Raw genomic sequence first — 20,282 nt, forward strand, 5'->3', positions numbered from 1 at the left:
CTGCCCCCTTGCCAAAATTTAATGAGCCATGACTTAATTGCCCCCTTCCCCCATCCTTGCTGCTCCCTGATTGGAAGAGCTGCCAGGTCCCTGGTTCCAGATGTGGTCTCGAAAGGGTTAACCCTGGCACACTGGAATCGCTGCCCGTCTCCAAGATGGCCGCTGAAGCGGCCCCGCCCCTTCCCGCGGGCCGCCTCAACCGCGTTTTGGATTGACCCCTCCGGCGTACCGTAGGGAGGCTTTCTGGCCAAGATGGCGGCGCCCAGCGGAGGGAGTAGTGGGCGGCTCTGGCTCGCGCTGCTCGCCGCCGTCCTCCCGCTCGCGCTCGGCGGGGCGGGGGAGGGGCCCAGCACGGCCGAGTTCGACGTGAGGCCCGGTGGCATGGTGCATTCCTTCTCGCGGACTCTGGTGAGGCGGCTGCAGACACGGCGCGGGCGGATTGGCTGAGCCACGCGTCGCTCAGGCCTCCTGGCACTCGGGTTGGCTGCGAGCCAGGGGGCGGGGCCGGGGTGGGAAGACAGGGGAGAGGGGTGGAGCTGCCGCCGCGGCCGCGCCCTCTCCGCCCTTCAGCGCCCCCTGTGGCGAGGGGTGTCAGTGCAGGGGGCTCTGGCACCCCATGGGGCAGAACCAGCTGGGCAAGGGCAGTGCCCTGCAAACCTCCCTCCATGCGCAGACAGGGCGGGCATCTCCGGTGACACCCTTCGTCCTGCCCCTGCGAGGGACCAACTGAACCGCCCGCTGGGAGCGTGCATGAGATCAAGGCAGCGCAGGGGGATGCCCTTGTTGGGTGCCCTCGTGGCCGACAGCCCCTGAGCTCCTGCTATGTCGCCTCTTATTGCGGGTGCACGCAGCCAGCGGAGGCAACGTGCTCTGGGGACGTGGGGGCAGCGACTATTAGCACTTTGCATCCTCTCGAGCTTGCAGAGAAACAGTTTAAGCATCAGGACTTGCCAGAAATCCCTTCAATGCCTTTCCAAGATATAGATGCTGTGCAAGGCCAGGCAAATCGCTGAGCCTCAACAAATAGCTCATCCTGCTGTGAGAGAGTGCTGATCCTCGCCTTCTCTTTTCAAGGGGGATTACACCTGCACGTTCACGTACGCCGCCCAGGGAGGGACGAACGAGGTAAGGTTTCCAAGCGTCTGGGCGTTTGGCTTCGGCAGTGCCACGCGTGGCTCCAGAGCCCGTATAAAAGAAGCTGCTGGAGAAATCTGTGCGTTTAACGAGAGTAGCTAATTACCTTGTTCCTCAGGTGTCTGTGGAGGTGTGCGGGTCTGGGTGATAAAGGGGCATTTAGATTCTGAAGTGCTCCAGTGCTGCAATAAGGAGCAAGTACATCTCTCTCTTCCTGGGTACAGCTGGAAATCCTAAGAGAATTTCACAGCTGCATCCACCTAAAGCATAAAAAGACACACACAACCACCACCACCAAACAAACGCACCACAAAACCGCGCAGAAAGCATTTTAGAACTGATCATACGCTCAGAAGTGAGTAAGTGACAGGTCCTTATTTCCCTTCTGAATCTTTAACTGGTGGCGAATGAACGTAAACCACATTTTTCTCTGCAACTATAGTCATACCATTTTTTTTTTTTAATGAAGCATGAGAATAATCATCTGACTATAGACCTGGGCTTTGTGAAAGGTAAAAAAAAAATATATATATATATATATATATATAAAATGAATTTGCAGTGTTTCACAATCACAAAAGGAAACTGCCTGCATTTGCTTCAGCTGCAGAAAAGAGTTGCTTGTATACTCCAGTGAGGCTGAGTTCAGCAAGGCCCTGACACCTGCAAAGCTTGTGAGGTTTGCAGTTCACTTGGGGCTTTTTTCAGCAAGCAGATGTTGCCTCTCCTATAACTCTGAGGGGTTTTCAAAATGCTTATCTCCACAAGGAAGTAATCTGCAGCTCTTATTCTCTTGAAGAAGCGGCTTTTCTTGCTGGTGTTGCAGTAACACACAAGAATTGTGGCGTGGGCTCATTTAGCTAGATGGTGCACAAACACACAACACAAAGATGTGACCCTCTCACACACCTGAAACGGCTTCCTTTGGGGAAGGGTCAGGTTTGTTTTTATAACACAGGCAGGAGCAAGGCTTTTCCCTCCACCACGTTATTAGTGGGGAGGAAGTGTAGAGCTTGTGCCCCACCCCATAGAAAAGCAGTAATTAAAAAGGGTTGTTGGTAGTTGGATGACAACTGTGTTCCAGTAAAACATGTGACATTTTAGTCACCCTTTGTTTGAGACTCTTGTATGGCCCTTCTCGAGCTCCCTGCACAAGTATACCATTGCTACAGTATAAATAATACCACTGAAAACCCATCTTTGGTCTGGCAAATGAGATCCCTACCCAGGAGGGGTTGTCGTGGCTGAAATGTGTGATGTGTGCAGCTGTTTGCAAAGGCCTGGAATGGCACCAGGCAGTGGGTGAGGCTGAATGCTGCCAGGATTCACTGTTCAGCCCTTTCCTCCCCACAGCAATGGCAGATGAGTGTTGGAGTCAGCGAAGACAACCTGCTCTTCTCTTGCTCAGTTTGGAGGTGTGTTGAGACTTTTAACCCTAAGAGTGTGATATATCCCCTGTTCCCTTAAACCTCCTCTGCCCTCAGAACTTGGGTCTCCACATAGCCCCGCTTCTCCCACTTCATACTCCCAGCCTGCTGTTCCTTTTTGCCCAAATCATGGCCCCTTTTCTTCCTCCTTTGACTTTTCCCCTCCTGCTGTCATCTTCTCTCGTGCAGCTTTGTTGAAAACAAGGCCCCAGGGTGTAGATAAATCAGTCCAAAGATTAAACCAGGGGTCGGCAACTTTTTTGGGCAAAAATCACCTGCAACCTCAACTTGTAAGATGCTGGCATGCCAGGGGTGGATGGCAGGAGAGCCTCAAGGAGCCTTATACTTGTTGTGGCAGAGCAGCCCTGGCCTCTTTTCCACTATCTGCCCCAAGGTGCGCATGCCAAGCAAATTGCCTTCAGGTGCCATGCTCTGGCACCCATGCTGGAGGTTGCCTACCCCTGGATTAAACCACATCAAGCATTCATAGACAGGGCTTTCCCTTGGCAATCCCTCCCTCCCATGAGTTGGGAAACCCTTGGAAGAGAAGCTCTCCACACGACAGCTGCGATGCTAGCTGGTTTACAGCATCAGCCTGCTGGAGTCCTTGGTCACAGGTTTGTTTCTGGCTTTGGGCAAGATGCATGTGCATCTCATTAAAGGGATTTTGCCCTGGATCCAGCTCTAGTTCTCGGGTGGGTTGTTGATGAACTCTGCTGACGCTAGGGGGAGCTACAGGAGAAAACACAGGGCTATTTGAAGGACCTGTACCCCAGCCTTCATCTGGGGTATCTCTGTCCTTCCTTGGGGCATTCCAAGTCCTACAGCAGGGACCTGCTCCCTTTCAGAGCACTATCTCCCACCTGCGTTGGCTCCTAGGGGTGTGCACTTCACTTCCTCCTCCTCTGAGCATCCAGAGCATGATGTCTCGAAAGCTCCCAGCCCTTCCTCGCTGCAGGGAACCAACTCAAAATCGAGACCCTGATTTTCCTGCCCGGCAGGAAGCTGTCTGATCCTTTGCCCTCAGCGTGCTCTTGTTCTCAGTGTTTTCTGTCATATAACCACTCCCTTGTTTCGAAGTCAAAGATTCTGTTCTTTCTTTTCAGGCCCCAGGGGAAGTCTTATCTCTTCTTTACCCAGTTTAAAGCTGAAGTGAAAGGAGCAAAGATAGAATATGCCATGGCTTATGTAAGTCTCATCTGATTCTTCTGAATGGTCATGTGGGGGCTGGCTGGACAATGAGAGCAATCAGACAGCTGCATTACCTGGTGGCTTCAGCAAAATCATTATTCCACTGTGCCCTTAATTAAAATGCGGTTATGGGCAGGGAAGTAGCAACAAATGGACCCCTTTGCAGACCACTGTGCCTGCTCCTTGGAAGTCTTTGCCTGGCTGCTGGTTTTAAAGATGCCACTCACTACTCTGGTCAGTTCTGCAGAAGCAATGTTGCTGGGGGAAGGAGGGGTGTTTTTGGTTTGATCCTTTAAGTCATTTGTAGTGCAGAGGATTTAACCTTGCTTTAAAGAGTCAGAGACCTTCCAAAAAAGCATAGGAAGTAAGGAGAGAAAAGACCTATTAGTTCCCTTAGACCAGTGGTTCCCAGTTTATCCCATATGGAGACCCCTGCTCCAGCAGAAAAACATTTGCCCCAGTTATTCTTATCAGCAACCATCTTTGTATAAAAGACCTGTTGGGGTTTTTGCTGTTTGCTCGCTTAATCTGGAAGCTCTTTGGATTTGCTTAAATGGTAAAACCCCTTCATTCTCATTTCAGTCCAAAGCAGCGGTGGCTGGACAGAGTGACATCCCTTTAAAGGAAGAGGAATTTGAAATCGCTGAAACAACAGGTCTGTTGCCATCTAAAGAGAGGGGCTTACATGGGGGATGGAGCCAGTTATCCAAAATGAGAGAGATCTGTGGGCAAGAGGTATTTATACTAAACGCAAGGGTGAGGAACAGAAGTCTGGAGAGTGTTCTTGTGACCTGGAATCCTTTTCGCCAGCCAGAAGGGTCTGGAGAGAGAGAGAGAGACAGAGAGAGAGAGAGAGAGAGAGAGAGAGAGAGAGAGAGTGAGTGTGTGTGTGTGTGTGTGTGTGGTGCACCCACCATTTGGGGTTCTCCTGGGGCAGGATCACCCCCTTTTCTATGATTCTCCAAGTGGAGGGCTGTGGCATATTTTGATCCATTGCAAATGATTAGAAGCAAGGTAGGACACTGCTGGAAAGGTATCTGAGACCTGGCTGCTTGAGTGTTGGAGCTGGTATATTTGTGACAGCAGTGGGTTGTGCACTCCTTAGGATGGGGACTGTCTCTCTTGCTCTCCCATACAGCCCCTCCCCACAGACTGGGGGCACGCTCCCTCTCTAGAACATGTAGATGCTGCCAGGAGCTAAACGGTGACTTTGTAACTGACTGGTTTGTGCTCTCTGTGGGTCTGATGTGGAGCTCAGTGCTTGGCCTTGGCATCGTGTTCTCTAGGAAAGGGCCAGGGCTTGCAGCCTCCTCGCCCATTCATTCCTTGTGTGTTCTCATTCCAGTGGCTCACAAGGACGGCAAGTTCCATTCCGAGCTGTCCAAACTAGTGATTGTAGCAAAAACGCCCCGCGATGAGCTGTGATCTGGAGGCTCCTGGACGGGTCGTGTTTCTTGGCTGGAGCAGCGTGGCAGATAAAGGGGACATTTGGTTTCTCCCTGGATTTTTCTCGAGTGGCCAAATCTTTCCTGTTTTCCACATAGAAATACATGGGGGTCCGATACGAGCGGGGACTCGGGGATGTTAAGACAGATCCATGCTGTCTTGTGTCAGAGTAACAATGTGCTTGAGGGACAAGAGACCTTTTGCAGCTAGAACTGGCCTCTTGGATTCCTGATCCGCAGCCAGCCATTCTACCGCCTGCTTTCTGCTTCAGTGATCTGAATATGGTAAAGCTCCCCTGGAACGGGGACTCCTTATCTTTTTGGCAAGGAAGAGCAACGCAGAAAGATAAGGGGCCGGATTTGAACAAGGTTTGCTAAAGAAAAGTCGTTAACTCTCTAGTCTCTGGAGGGGGAATAGGATTTCTTTGCAGAAGCAGCAAAAGATGAACTTATTCAAATGGGGAGCGGGTAGGGGGGGGAGGGAGCGGAGGCTGAGACAGCTGGCCCGGCCCATTTGATATCCTGTCCAGTGGGTAGTATCCAAAGACCATCTCTCAGCGGGCTGGAGAGGACCCTATATCGCTGCCTCAGTGTACAGAGTGGGGGCGGTACCCTGGCATAGGAAACAGCACTGTGGAGCACACACAGGCCTTGCTTATTCTGATACAACACAGAGATCCATTAAGTGACGCTTTCGCTATCCGACGCAGTTCCAGGACTATTTTCTTACAGGCTGAAATGATTTTTCTTATTTAGATGAATAACTGTGAAGGAATCCAGCATTCCCTTCATGTGTAAATACAGCAAATTAAATAAATAAAGCAGAACATGTCTCCGAGTTTTGTTTTTGATGCTGGGTCTTCCATCTTCTCGGTCTTCGCACAACGTATTTGGCTTTGCGGGCACTAACCTTTTGGCTCTCAGCTTCTTGCCCCCTCAGCAGGCGCCGGCAGGTTCTTATGCTGTGTCTTCTTGGTTGGAAAGAGGTGATGTCATGAGACAAAAGAAGGTCAGCAAGAAGAAACGCGCCATGTCTGTTTAGGGAAACTAGAAGTTAGGAGTGCAAAGGGTCTATTATATCACTGAATCACTCTCTTCCTAGAAACTTCTTTATCAGATATTCTTCTTCTCTCTCTGTCTTCAGCCAGGCCAGAAAGAGAACTAGATCTGTAGATTTGCTCAGCCGACATAACGGCAGAGCATTTTGTCATGTAAGGTGTTCTCTTGGCCACTGATGCCTTGTCAGTAGTTAGGGGCTGTTTCAGCTGAATTCTGCAGACCACGTGCTCTGATAGAGGGATAGATCTTGCATTGTGTACTCTAAAGGGTAGGTTTTTGGGGGGAGAGGGGAGATGAGTGGTGCCAGACAAGGGGCCCATGTGAAGGAACCTCCTTGTACTGTTGTTCCACTGTCACCTTCGCAGCAAGTTCTCGGCCGTGCCGCGTTGCGCGCGAGGTGACCCTCGTGACTGAGGAGTCGTGCTGGATCCAGAGAACTGTCACAGCAGGGATGTTTCACATAATTAAGGAGCATCGCGCAGTTGGTGCTGACAAATGCACCTCAGAAGAGAGCAGCGAAGCATCTCTGCCTGTCACTGTGCCAGCCCTTTGCCGCGGCATCCATCAGACATGTTCTGCTTCGGTTTCTCTGAACACATCTGCCAATACTCCAGCTGAGTGCTGATGGGCTGTTCCCAGTCTGGGCCTGTACTCCGCAGAGGCTGACAACCGCAGCGTGGTCAGGTAACGGGGACTGGATGTTCATTTTCAACCTCCCACAGACAACGGCCAACGTGAACTGCACTCTACAGGCGGAGAGCAGCTGTACTTGCTGCTTGCCTGTGCTGCCTCCTACCCCTGTAGCCATGCTCTTCCCCAGCTGCGCTGCTTCTCCTACACCTGTAGCCATGCTCTTCCCCAGCTGCGCTGCACAATTAAATTAACTGTGAGATTTTGGAATAAGCCAAATTAAATGAGAGACCAGGGGCTGGAAGATTTTAAAAGCCTGGTAGTTATCAGGGCTAGGAACCAGCAGCAGGAAGGGAGCTGTGTGTCTGAGAGACTCAGCAGCTCTCCGCTCTAAATCTACAGCTCTAGCAATCTCATGAAGGCTGGGGACGTTGTGCCTGGAAACATCCCCCAGAACAGGAGGCACAAGAAGGTCACTGCGATAAGGCAAGCCGAGTCTGTGAAGAGCCTCGTATGCTGAAAGGGCAATTTTCAGAGTACAATGCACAGTGCTGGAGATGGGCCATGGATGGTGCATCCCGTTAAGATCGTGCTCTGAGACCAAGGCACTTCAACAACGTGCCTTTCTTTAGTTCTTAAAGTTTCCCTTTGGTTTTGTGGTCCGTTATCAGGGTCAGCGCTTTATCTCTCCTGCAGTGCAGCAAGAGAACGCCAGGAACACTTCTGAAGAACAGAGCACACAGGCACGTGTGCCGGGGTGGAGACGGGTGCCCCGGAGCCCCCTCCACACAGCTGCTTCGTTCTTGGTCGTGCTGAATTTCACTCCTGCTTGAATGCCGGCAGTGCAGCAAAGCAGTCAGGAGTGGGAAGAGTTTTAGCTACGTGGCTGGAGGGCTCAAATGGCTGGCAGGGCTGGAGCAACTGAAACCCTGCTACCGTCTTAGCAGCCTTTACCATATAAGCTGGTTTTGAGTCACATTTCCCCATAGCCAGTCTCTGGATCCTGTTAAATCACAGCAGCACCTACTGGTGCCCTCCTGGGAAGAGTAAGAGCTTAGTGGGGCTGGAGACCCAGCCATCCCCTCACCCTCAGGTTCCAGCTTTTGCTGTAAGGGGTGCAGAGCAGGTTGCCTGCTCTGCAGCTGAAACTGGATGCTAGTGTGGCTGTTAATGGGAGGTAGTGTAGGATAATGGGCAGAGCACTGGGTTCTGCCCTGCTTTAGCCATTGGCCTACTGGGCAAGTCCCCTCCTCTCTCCATGAACTGGATTCTCCAGCTGTAAAACAGCAGCAAGGAGGCCTCTCGTCTTTTTGAAGCACATTGCACTCTACAGCTGAACAAAGCCTGTGGCACAGGACTAGACCGGATCTTCATGTGTTTTAAGCTGCAAGGGGGGGGCAGAAGTGACCCCCTGAAGGGCCTAAGCTGAGCTACCGTGGGTGCAGTCTGGCAAGGGGCAGTTTGGTGGGATCGCTGCGTGGAATCCCCTGGGACCTGCCTCTCCTGCTACATCCTAGGCTCTGTGCTGTACCCCTGGGTTCACAGGCAGAGGAATGCTCTTGGGCTGTATGATCACGTTAGTTTGGAAAGCAAAGGCAAGGAGAGGCTCTGCTAACCACACACTGTTTCATCACAGCATTTGCAAGCGATCCCCAAAGCACAGACAGTATCAGCATGTGGAAGCAGCTTGCCAGGACACAGGCTGGGTTCTTTTTTTTTTTTTTTTAATTTAATTCACTCTAAGAAGTCTAAAACCTACAACCTACGTCAGTGGCTCTGGCCAGCTACCCAGGGACACCTCAACACCGTTACACAGATACAATCGGCTGAAGAGGCTGAGGACAGAGGAATTCAGGTTGGGTTTCCAAGGAGAAGGAAGAAAAGTGCTTGTATGATGTCTGTAGGAGCAGCATGTCCCTTTCTCTTGGCTCCTAGAGAATAGAAACACAAACAGGAAAAAAGGGTCCGTGTCCTTATAGAGAGGACAGAGACATGTAGTTGCCTCTGTGACTTGCCCAAAGTAGTTATGGGGTCACTGAAGATAATAGGGACATACAAGTGGGCTCTAGTGTGGCCATTTGCTGCCACTCTGTTTTAGGTCTTGCCTGTTGTGGACTTCTGACTGTAATCACAGTGGTCCCCGCTGGTCAGACCCCAGGCTGACTGTCCTGGCTGAAGCCTCTTTCCTATTCAAGGGTTCCTGTGGGGATGTGATCCTCACACTTCCAAGGACAGTTCATCACCTTGGGAGATGCCCCCACTACAGTCATCTTGTTCTCAGAGGAGGCTAAAGCTAGATAAACACCGTCTGCCAGTGCTTGCATGCAAGAGGCTAATACATGTCCCCTGGCTTTGGCAGCTCTATGGCTTTGTACAGCAGTTCAAAGGCTGGCTCAGTCTTTCCACACATGCTAGGAAAACCTGGATTTAAACATGGCCAGTATTGTTTGAACTCCGGTACAGACAGCCCTGTGTCCTGACCCTTGTACAGGACCCGAGAGGCACTGCTGGTCACATCTCTGCTGAAACGAGCCTTAGGAAGAGAGTCACACACCAAAAGGCAGTGGATTCTTTTCCCCGCTGATATCTTAAAATAGCTTTAAAGGCAACAGAAGTTTTGCCACAGCAGGTCTCCTTGACCTCCGAGCGGTGAGGTCCGGAGCACTTTGTGGGTAACAACATGCACCGTGTGACTAAGAGCTATAAAATACATGATAGCTCGTCACTCAGGCTAGGGGCTGGAGGTCCAGGCTCATAGGGTTATACGCACAGTGAACTGGGTTCAAATGCTGAGATATCAGAGCATGATGCAAAGTACAGCATCTTGTCAGTCTCAGCTGTGGGCGCTCTCCCTTGGTGGGGCTGTGCTTGAGTTAAGGGAGAGATTGATGCTAGCTGCAGGATTTTTCCCTTTTTGGGAGGCAGAATGAGGCAGACAGATTCTGGGCACCAGGGTAAGCAGAGCATTGCAAAATTCACATAGAAAGGGAACACCTCTTGGTCTTTATAACAAAGAAAAGGGAATAAGCAAGATATTTAGCACCACAGAGAAAGACAGTCATATAGCCCGATGCCATTGAAATCCATGGACGCCTTGCCATTGACAAGCATTCAGCCTGGAGGATTTGGCTGGAAGAAAGCAGGGGCCAAAAGCTGGACAGTCACTCCCATGCCTTGCCTTTGCTCAGTCATATGTTATCCTCATCCAGCATTTTGTTGACCCCTTCGCAGATCCTCTGCAGGTGGGTGCGGTAGGGCTCAGAGGGGCCATACAGTGCCGACAGGAACTCGTAGTCCGCAAAGTGGTTGAAGACGTGGTTGATCCTGGAGTGGGACTTGGCTGTCAGGTGGGTGTTGACAGCCTGGTGGAGCAGGTCACGGCACTCATTCAGCACGCTGGACATGACCCTCCGGTCAAAGGTGAAGTCTATCTGGTAGAAGCTGACGGCGGTCATGGCCAAGGTATGCACCTTTTTGCGGAAGCGCTCCATCAGCAGCAGCTCCTCGGCATTGAACTGCCCGTTGCGGTACAGCACTCCCAGCTTCATGACGATCTTGATCAGGTTCTTGATAATCTTTTGGGCTTCCTTGCGGTTGCGGGTGAACTCTTTGGTGACACGGTACAGCTCATCTAGGACCTCACTGCTTGTGTCATCGATGAAGACGTTTGCCATGGTCTTGGAGGCCATCTTGCTCAGGAGCTTCTTCTGAGCCTGCAGGGCAAGGCTCTTGGTGCTGAAGGTGTCCATCTTCTCTGTAAGGGGTAAAAGGGCACACACACGCATCAGTCCTCGTCCTGGAGTGATTATTCTGCCCCCTCCCCATACCAACACATGCATTTCTGGATAGAAAAAGCATTATGGTCTTATGATTGGAGCAGGGAGGCCTGGGGGTCAGGTCTCCTGGGTTCCACTTCCAATTTGGGACGTGGGAGTGTAGTTTTGGGATCAGAACAGAGGGAGTTTGGGAATCGGGACTCCTTTGTTCTGTTTCCAGCTGTGGAAGGAGGCATGGCTTAGAGAGCAGAGGACTTGGCAGCTGGGGACTCCTGGGTTCCTTCCCCAGTTCTGGGAGCAAACTTATCTAGTGGTTAGGTAATATGGAGAGAGACACTCCTCTGACCAAAAAGGTGGGCAGATGCATTTAGTATCTTGGAAGGGCCTGTTAGACATGGATTCCCCTCTTCCCACCCGGGATCTGTATTGCTACCTGTGTATTTTCACCCAGGTGGACTAACATGCCCTCCTCAACAGCTGGCATATGTCCCTGAGGGCAAGGGAGAAGCTCTCAGTACAGCACAGCTCCACCTCCAGCAGAGCAGTCATGTTTGCTGCTGTAACTTTGTTCAGCTCCGGTACCCCACCTGCCTCCTTCCCTCCCTTCTGTCAGACTCCTTTGGAGCCCATCTCCTTTTCTTTTTCCAGCTTCTTGTTACGCCCGGAGGGGTTAGATTGCACATCTGATTTGATTACCTGGCTGGCTGATGAGCTGAGCTCACAGGTCCCTGGGCCCCGGTGCACTCGCTGTGCCCCACGTGTGCTTTCAAAGGGCTCGGGTCTCACGCAGGGGGGGATAGGGAGCAGCTGGATGAAGCTGGCAGTAGGTCGCCTCCAGGTGAGCAGGGCTATCAGCTTTTTTGAAGACTGCAAAAGAGAAAATGCAGCAAGTTAGAAGATATCAGTTTACACTTACCTGACATTTACCCAAAGAACCTTGTCTGCCTATGTCCTTAGACCAATGCGGCTACAACCAACACCCCCATGAGTCAAAGGAGCTATTTCAAGCCCTAGAGACAGCTTATGAGCCCTGCCAAGGTCCCCCTTTACACACCAATCCACTTGGGCTGGTTATTGCTTTAAAGATCAAAGCAAGTGACTGAAGCCGCACGGGCGCTGAGCTCTGTCCTGCCTCAGGCTACTGCTGTGCTGTAACCATGTGGTGATATAACTAGGAGCCCATGCATGAGGGTGGGTGGGGAAGAAACAGGCTGGTTAGTTGTACGTGGCTTGTTTAGCCTCACAAAAGGAAGGCAGAGAGGGGACTGCCTGGTCTATACAAACACATCATGGGACCGGATGCTGGGAAGGGGAAGGAGGTCATGAAGCCACAGGACGGTGTTGGCATAGGAAGAAATGAGCATAAACTACCCAGGAATAGATGGGCTAGAAAGGAGGAACATTTCTAAGCATCTGAGCATCTGCAGTAGCCTCCCCCAAGAGGAGAAGTAAGGGAGAAACCTAGCTAGTTTTGAGCTGGAGTTGGAGGAGCAGATGAGCAGGATTGGAGGACGTGGCTGTCCGCAACAGGAGGACTGGGCAACTCAGCAGGTCCCTGCCAGTCTTGTCTACATACACATACAACGCCTGTCCCAACGGGGCCCGACTCTTGGTTGGGACAAGTAATAGTACAAATAAAATGATGTGTTTCAAGGCACTGGCATAAGGGAGTGACAGGTCCAGGGATGTGGCGCTTTGTGCGACGTGTTCAGTGGCCTTGTTCTCGGAGGGCTCCACTACCGCATGGTGAGGTATCTAAGAGGAATCCCACACAGGACGCTGTAACACGAGTCAAGTCCCAGTGCTGACGCATATTTCTTAGATGACCTGGGCCAAGCCACTTTACCAGCCCGCTCCTTAGCTTGCTCATCTGTAAAATGGACCTAATGATAACCACTTTCCTCACATCTGCATGCGTAGAAGGGGGAATGGTGAGGTTAACACTCACTAAGTGCTTTGAGAACTGGCAATGGAAGAGGCTACGTATGATGGCAGAAGATCGCCATCTTCCTTGGGTTTTTAGATCTGGAACCTGAATCCAGCTGGTGGAAGTGATTACATTGGATCGGCAGGGATGGACGCAGGTAAGGAGAAGAAATGCCCTAGCAGAACCAGGGAGGGTGCAGGAAAATGCCTGTGCAGTGGGCTTCAGCTGCCAGGGAATTTTCTGTTATGACTAAGGGGTAATAACGGAAAGGCTGGCCCACGCTGTAAGCAGGCTATAAATTAAGCGAGCAGTAATGGAGCAGTCAAAAACTGCACCGTGCAAGATGTTCCACGCAGTGTTATTTACAGCCCTTTGGAAACACAAAGGTTTGTAAGTATTTCCTTTTATGTGAAAACATTGATTTTAACAGCATGAGCCCAGAGCTAGCGCTTGCCGGCTTTGCTAATAAAGCAATGAAAATATACAGCCAGCTATTCCGGAGCTGCAGGCATCCTCTGGACTGGACAGGCTCATTTTCTGCCCGACAGGCGCACGTGGGAGAAGTCGTTACCAAGGGAAAGCGAGACAGATCTGCTCCATCAGGCGAGCATACCACAGTGCTAGGGTTAGCAATTTAGCACTTGCTTAGCCTCCCCTGCTCAAGGGGGAATTTGCTGTGTTATGGCATTGTGCTAGTGTTGCGAGGGGCCCTGGGCACTGACGCTGGGTCTCTTTGGGCTGTGGAGCATGGCTGTACAGCGGCGTGTTAAGGCAGATGGAAGTGGGGAACCAGCTTGGGAACAGCTATTTCCGTATGGCAGAAATACCTCTTACACTAAGCCTGTCCCCATTTTACAGGTGGGGAAACTGAGGCCCACAAACCTCAAGGCCTTTCCCCTCCAAGGTGCTTGCTGGGTTGAGAGGAGTCGAATCTTGACATCCTTTTGTCCTGGTTTCTGGAGACATTGAGCATCCTCAGCACCCACTGACTTCCTCTAGTGAGCACTGGAAAACCAGGACTCTAAGGCAGCCGTTCATTCCCAAACTAAGTGTCATGACCCCAAGTGAGGTCATGACCTTTAATGAGTGGAGTAGGAAGCCTCTGATATTCAGTGATAGTGACTGGGGTTGAACCAGAAAAGGGGCCGTGAGCCTGGAAGTGAGGTGGCCACAGGAGAACATTGGAAGCTGCTGCTTCAAGGCATCTCAAATCCAATGCTGAGACCGCGAGGCCTCCAAGACACCTAAGAGGCTTGGGGCTGGCTCACCCCATTGTCCCCTTGAAGCAGAGATTGCTAGGCCAGAAGGGACTGTTCAAGGGAGTCTCATCTGACCCCTGCGGAGAAGCCAAACGCAGGCCCCAGAAGCCAACCCGTGTCTTTTGCCGTTTAGAATCCATGACCTTCAAGCCGGTGACCTTGTCCACCCGGCCTGGGTGTTGCTCCCAGGGTCCTGCCTGGAAGGCTTAGCTCCCACGTCCTTGCCCTGGGATTTCCAGTTGCTCCCATCTGTCAGCACCTTGTACATCCCGCTGGAGACTGCATCCCAGAGTGGCCACGTATCAGTGCGGCCGCAGGTTCGTCCTTTGCCAAGTGCCTTGGGCCCTGTGTGATGGCAGGTTCTCACCTTGCTTTGCAGCTGAGGTTGCCCAATTGCAAACTCCACCTACACAATCCTTGAAAGACGGGAAATGCCCAGCTAAAGAAACCTCTGCTGCCTTGCCCAAGCCTCTCCATAAGCAGCCACAAAGAGCAGACTCCACCCGCCGCTCCCTTGTGCTATTAATTTAATAACAGACCTGAGCTGGGCCGGGTTTTAGACGGGATGCCGGGATCCCTCCCAGATGGAGGAGCTGAGAGCCGGGGCAGCTAAAGCAGCTTGCTCCAGGTCACTCACAGGAGCCCAAGTCCTTTGAACCGATCTCATCCCCTCTGGATTGGGCTGTGCTGATTCGCATTCAGCTCCGAACCTCACCCCGCATGGCTCCGTGGTATGTGGCTGGGAAGCACTTCCCCCAATGTGAGTCACAAGGGAATTAATTCATCCTTATTTCCTCCAGTCGTTGCCCGCCACCCCCCTTAACCACACGTCCCTCCCCCCATCTCCCACTTCCAGATGGGCCGATGCTACTGATTAATGAGGGGCTGGAGATCTGGCTTCAACGAGGCCTTTTCCTGCATGGACGGCCCCTGTTGGCCTGCGTGGCCGCCTCGCTCCATTGTTCGCAGGGGCGCTGCTTTATCAGCGCACGGAAGAGGCAGCTTTGCCCCAGCGTGGTTTCGAGCCCAAAATAAACCTGCAGGTTTCCTTCCTGTCGCTCGGGCTTCCAGCTCCTCTCGAGTTCCTTTAAGAAAAGAAGAGGGGGGAAAGAAAAACTATGCAGAAAATCCCAGCCTCTTCCATTGTTGGCGCACCTCGGTGCTGCGGCGATGAGAGAAACACAATGGGGCTGGTCTCGGCTTCTGGAGGGAGGTCGGGCCAGCTGTTCAGGATGCAGGATGGGGGTTTCGGGGCCGAGGTGGGGGCGACTTCCCTGGCTTCGTTCGTTTTCCAGCAAGCTGAAGTGCCCCTGGATCCGTCTCGAGAGCTAAAATGTCTGAGAGGGAACTGTGAAAGCCCAAGTGACTGTAAGAAAAGGGGGTGTGGGTGTCACTCCGAGGGGACTCTGAGGGTCAATTCCCAGAGGATTGAGGGTCAATTCCCAGCCTGGCTGCAGACTTCCTGTGACCTCGGGCCAGTCAGTCTGTGTTTGCCCTGGTTCATGCTCAATGAGGAAATAGCACTTCCCTGACTCACAGCGGTGTTGCAAGCTGCGGTGGAGGAGCCCAGGGAAGCACCATGAAGATGGCTCGTCCTGGGAGAAGGTGGGGGCATGTTTGAACCCCAGCCAGGTTCTGGCTCTCGCATACCTCTATCCACAGAGCGCTGTAGGGAGCTGCCTGCCTTGCCGTGCTGTGCGGCGTGAGCTGTAGTCTCTGTTCAAGAAGGCAGGTCCAGAGGCCGGCTTCGACTGCAATGCACTAGGTTTCACTGATGCAACTTGCAGGATGGTGGGGCAGCACCGGACGAGGGGACAGGTCAGAGGTGGAGGAGGGCTGGGAGGGAACGGCGAGGTAGGATGCACTGGCAGAGCTACGGGAGCAGAGAAGTGATGGCAGAGGTACGGAGGACGTGGTGTCCTGCCAAGGCCTGGAGGGGAGATGACAGGTCTGCACTGGCTTGTGGGGGGAAAGGAGTAGCCTGGGGCAGCAAACCATCTGGATTGCCCCCACCCCGTGGGTGGTTCCTTCCTCCCTGCCCTAGCTGGCAGCGGGGCTGTTTGCACTGTAGGGTTTGTGACAGAGAGAACAACCCCCCCTGTTCCAGCCGTCTCCACCCCCCGCTCCAGAAGCGACGGGGCACCTGCCCAACAGAACGCCAAACTCCACCAGCGACATCATCTGAACCAGCTGTCACTGGCTGATCGTACACCGAGAACGTGACACGGGGACGTGTCCCCGGCAGGGCTGCACCCAGGTGGGGGCTTTAAACCTTTCCTGGGGGTGACACAGGCAGTTGGGCCTCAGCAAAACCGAAGCATTTCAGGTCACCAGCAAACACTGCGTGGGAACCTTTGTGCGCGGACTGACGCTTTCCCAGGTGCCTTCAAGCTCTTTTCCTCGTCCCTGCTAATGAGATGACATTTCTGGGCAGACACAAGTCTATCAGGCATGCGGCCTGACTCCCCCACATGACAACAAGTGTAAATCAGGAGCAATGCCACCAAAGCCTAGGCAGCTGCTGGCACGAAATGAGAGAAGTACCAAGCCCGGGAGTTCAGCTCCACCCGATGACAGAGACGGGCAGAATTTGAAACCCGGTCACCCTGTGACAATCTGCTGAGCCGGTGATATGTGACAGATGAGGCCAGCCTGACATGCGAGTGGGCAATGGCAGCTCGTCTGCACCAGCCGGCCTGACTCCAGTGATGCCTCCTCCAAGGGGCCTTTCCCGGTGGCTGTGATCGGCACTGGGGCTGGGGGTCCCAGCTCACACCTCCCTCCTTGTCAGGTGCTTCTTTCTACCTCCTGTAAGGTGATTTCCCCCCTCCCTCCCCCACCTGTGCACTTCCACCGGTGATTATCTTGGTCTCAATTACCAGAGCAACTGTCAGTCTCTCCTCCTTCCCACCGCTGCACGCACACCCATGGCTCCCTTGATGGCAGGATGAATATTTCATACAGCAACACAAAGACGCTTGCATTATTTATGGGTCGGCATGGAGGGAGCAGGCGACGTGCAGAACAAGGAGCTCCCGCGAAGCCCAAGAACCAAGAGCAGGGAGGTGCCTTCTCCATCCCCCAGCGCGCTGGTTAAGGTGACAGGAACGTTCCTGTCTTCACCCCCCCTCCCCGCTCCTTGCTGCCTGAACATATAACTTGCCATAAAAAGTTTCCTTTGGTGCAAAATTTCTCAGCTCCAAGGGCACGCAAAAATCAGTGGCTGCAGCAGCTGCCGTTGGAGCTGTGGGTGAAAGCTTAGTGGGATCAGATACACTTTGAGCTTTTGGGGAACTGGTAGGTTTTCCCTGCTGTGGCTGTGGAGACCCCCTGCCCCATGCCTCGAGCCAAAGTCAGCTGCACAGGGGTGCTTAGTCTCCAAGACAGAACGGTAGCAGCGTGCAGGCTCTCTGCACCATCCCACATCATGCTTCTGTCAACCCAAAGCAAAGAGGAAACGGACTCAGGATCAGTGCTTCATGTTTCGTGCACCCTCTGGGCCTCTGAGTGAGTGGGAAGAAAAGACTCCCTGCATACGAGGCCTTTGACAGCAGTGTGGAAATGGCAGAGGGCTCTGCCCCAGCTTGCCAGGTACAGGAGGGGCGCGCCTGGAGAGTCCTGCCCTGGGGTTCTCTTCTGCTTCTCAGGACGCACACATTCATTTGGATCCAAAGCCTATGCTCTGGTCCAGATCTGCATTCAACCCCCTGCTGAGGGATGCGGAGGCAGGGACCCAGCCTGGCTCTAGGCAGGAATCCAAGACATTAAACAGCTGCCCTCCTTGGAGCTGCCTGGCTCCACCTCCTAGTATCACCTTCCACTCCTGGCTCAATATCTAATGATCATTAATGAATCATGCCTCCCAGCCACAGCAGGGCAGGATCTGGGCAGGATCTGCGTGGCCTTGCGGGGAAGGGGCAGAACCACGAGCCCCTGCAGCCACTCACTCCCTCGCTGCCCGCTTTACGATGCCCTTTCGCAGCACTCTTATTGCCTGCTGCAATCTCTCACCCTCTTCCTGCCCCCTGCCCCTGGGCCTGACTTTTGCTGGCGTGTGGGGAGAGGTGAATAATTAAAGAGGCCTTTCATCCGTCTCCACCAGCTGCTTTTCCCGGTTGCCATAGGTGCAAACAGTGCTGCCAGCTACACCTTCTCGGCAGCCCCACCTTGCACATCTACCGACTGTTCCAGAAACAAGTCTGAGCAGGAGCCCTCCCCGGGCGGCCAATGGATCCACTGATCAGTAGCTGAGCAACCTCGCTGGGGGCACCAGGCCTGTGTGTACAGAGCGGGCGAGTCCAACGCTGCTGGGCAAACACCTCGCAGAACAGAGCCCTGCTCCCGAGAGGGAGCAGGAAGCTGAAGGGACAGCCCATCCCACCCACAAGGTTATGGCCCGGCTCACTGGTAACACAGCAGATGGGACAGGAGCATGCTGACTCTGACTCACTGTCCTTGTTCCTGTCTGTATGAGAAGAGAAGCTGCAGTTGTAAACCAGGATCACCATGTGCTCGGTGCTGTACAAACACAAAGCACTGCCCCTGAGTTTCTGTCTAAGGGGCACGGTTGTGCCAACAGTGGGACTGAGGAGAAGAGGACTCATGACACCTCTGTCTACAGATGTGCGTTGCCAGCTGGGACAAGTGTGGGCTGAGAATCACCCTTCTGTGAGGTGTACAAGGTCTCAGCCTATTACCTAAGAGCCAGGTCCTCTGCTTGGACACTAAGCCAGGGAGAAACTGGACAGGTTTTCTGTTTGCCCCTATGTCTACAGTGCCCCTGCCATCCCCTGTGCAGGCACCGGCTAACCGAGATGTGTGCCCGCACATGCATGCGTGCATGCCCAGATGCTTTCTGAAGCAGATGCAGAGGCCGGGTAACCGTTTAGCATAAAGAAAAGGATCGGTTCATTCTTATCAAAGGCCTTTGGGGCACAGACAGCGTCGAAGACCCAGTTCTTTTAATGCCCACCCAGCTGCAGAGGTGCTGGCTTCCCTCCTGGTCCCTGCCACTAGCACGCCGCAGGGCCATTCTTAGTGCTGAGTCCATTTCTGGATTCAGCAGCAAGGGGGAAGTTAACTCAGTTCCGATTGCTGCAAATCGGACGTCTGGCTGGTGGGGACAGGACCGAGAACGCACCGACTCGCCTCCCCCAACCCACCGCAGTAGGAGCGGCAGGAAGCCAAGAGACAGCCGGCGGAAGCCACAATCTGCCTGCGAGAGCCGACGAAGCTTCTTCTGAACCAGTTCGCAGTTACTTCTTCTGAACCAGTTCGCAGTTACCGATAAGCTTGCTCCGGGGTCACAGCTGAAAGGTGGGGATGGAGCTGAGCCAGAAGGCTGGATTCAGGCCTGGGCTGTGACAAGACAAGCCATCCCAGTGACAGACTTGATTCTGCAGGGCTGGGCTTGGGATATGAAATCCATCCGGGCCTGATTCTCAAGTTATTCTGTGCATGTGCTTGGCAGAGAGATGGGCGCATTTTAGGCCATCCAGGGACTGGTTCGGAACATGCAGAGCCCTGCCCAGCTCCTGGAGTGAGGGAGAGGAGGCTTGGAGCTGCTGTCATTCCTGTTCTCCTTCCTACCTCCCAGTGTGGAGCAGAGAACAGCTGCAGCACAGGGCACTTGGTCATGCCCCCAGTACTCCCTTCTGCCCCTACAGAGCCCCTCCATCGGCTCCATTCCAGCCAGGGAAGCCCCCTGCATGGGGGCAGGCAAAACAGTCTTCACTCCAACCCTAAGGTCCCTTCCCACAGGCAGTCAGGCCCCAAGTACCTGCTGCCACTGCAGCAGGGGCCCCCCACCTTGGACATGCTCCAGTGCAGGAGGCAGGAGCCTGGGCTGGGAAGCTGCCTGCTGTGCTCCAGGACGGAGGGGGATGGGGAGCAGCTCTGAGCATCCGTTTCCTCTCTTTCTTTTGGAGCTGAGATCAGAGGGGTTTTCCTCTCTTGGAGGAACCTCCTTCATGCCTGGCTCAGGATAGTCACCGGGAAGGAGGAGTTCTTTCTCTCCTCGCTTCCCCATCCAGGACTGGGACCTCAGCTGACTGGCACATCACCCGCTTCCTGCTGGAGGGCTGAGTCTTTGAAAGGATCATTGTGAGGACTCAGCCATGCTAGAAGCCGAGGAGGATCCCAGGGGTGCTGGGGGGAGGAAGGGGAGAGGCACTGTTGTTGCATTCACCCCCAGTTGTGTCCAGTTGCAGGGCTGGGTCCCCAAGGACCCTCTGCAATGGGACTTTGGGTCTGAATTTGCAGCATGGTTCCAGATCGGTGCATCCTGCTTTGGGACAGGGTTAGGGAAAGGCAATTGCATGGGGCACCAAGCTGCGCGCTGGCCAGTGGCTGGCATGTCTTGTGGCCGTCCTCAGCAGGGTTGTGTGTACAGAACTGCTGCACGGACCCCCAGAAGGTACCCGCGTCCCGGTCCT

The 20,282-nt window shown here is 53.4% G+C and overlaps 2 protein-coding genes across 3 annotated transcripts; one reads left to right on the top strand and one right to left on the bottom strand.

The window, feature by feature from the left end:
* The first annotated feature begins 235 nt into the window (after positions 1-235).
* MYDGF (myeloid derived growth factor) lies at positions 236-6,024 on the top strand. The gene is made up of 6 exons (XM_006017493.2): positions 236-408; positions 1,075-1,125; positions 2,488-2,549; positions 3,668-3,749; positions 4,335-4,407; positions 5,098-6,024. Exons 1-6 carry the CDS (start codon positions 253-255, stop codon positions 5,175-5,177), a joined length of 504 nt encoding a protein of 167 aa, XP_006017555.1. The 5' UTR covers positions 236-252; the 3' UTR covers positions 5,178-6,024.
* A 2,569-nt stretch (positions 6,025-8,593) lies between these two features.
* Positions 8,594-15,521, bottom strand: TNFAIP8L1 (TNF alpha induced protein 8 like 1). Of its 2 annotated transcripts, none has more exons than XM_025196544.1 (3): positions 15,499-15,521; positions 11,359-11,529; positions 8,594-10,640 (listed from the first exon to the last, which is right to left on the bottom strand). In XM_025196544.1, exon 3 carries the CDS (start codon positions 10,633-10,635, stop codon positions 10,075-10,077), a length of 561 nt encoding a protein of 186 aa, XP_025052329.1. In that variant the 5' UTR covers positions 10,636-10,640; positions 11,359-11,529; positions 15,499-15,521; the 3' UTR covers positions 8,594-10,074. The 2 variants fall into 2 exon arrangements, with proteins under 2 accessions (XP_025052329.1, XP_006017556.1); XM_006017494.2 differs by lacking the exon at positions 15,499-15,521 and adding an exon at positions 14,388-14,542.
* Positions 15,522-20,282: the final 4,761 nt, after the last annotated feature.

The sequence above is a fragment of the Alligator sinensis genome, unplaced genomic scaffold (assembly GCF_000455745.1).
Source record: "Alligator sinensis unplaced genomic scaffold, ASM45574v1 scaffold1295_1, whole genome shotgun sequence".
Taxonomy (NCBI): Eukaryota; Metazoa; Chordata; order Crocodylia; family Alligatoridae; genus Alligator; species Alligator sinensis.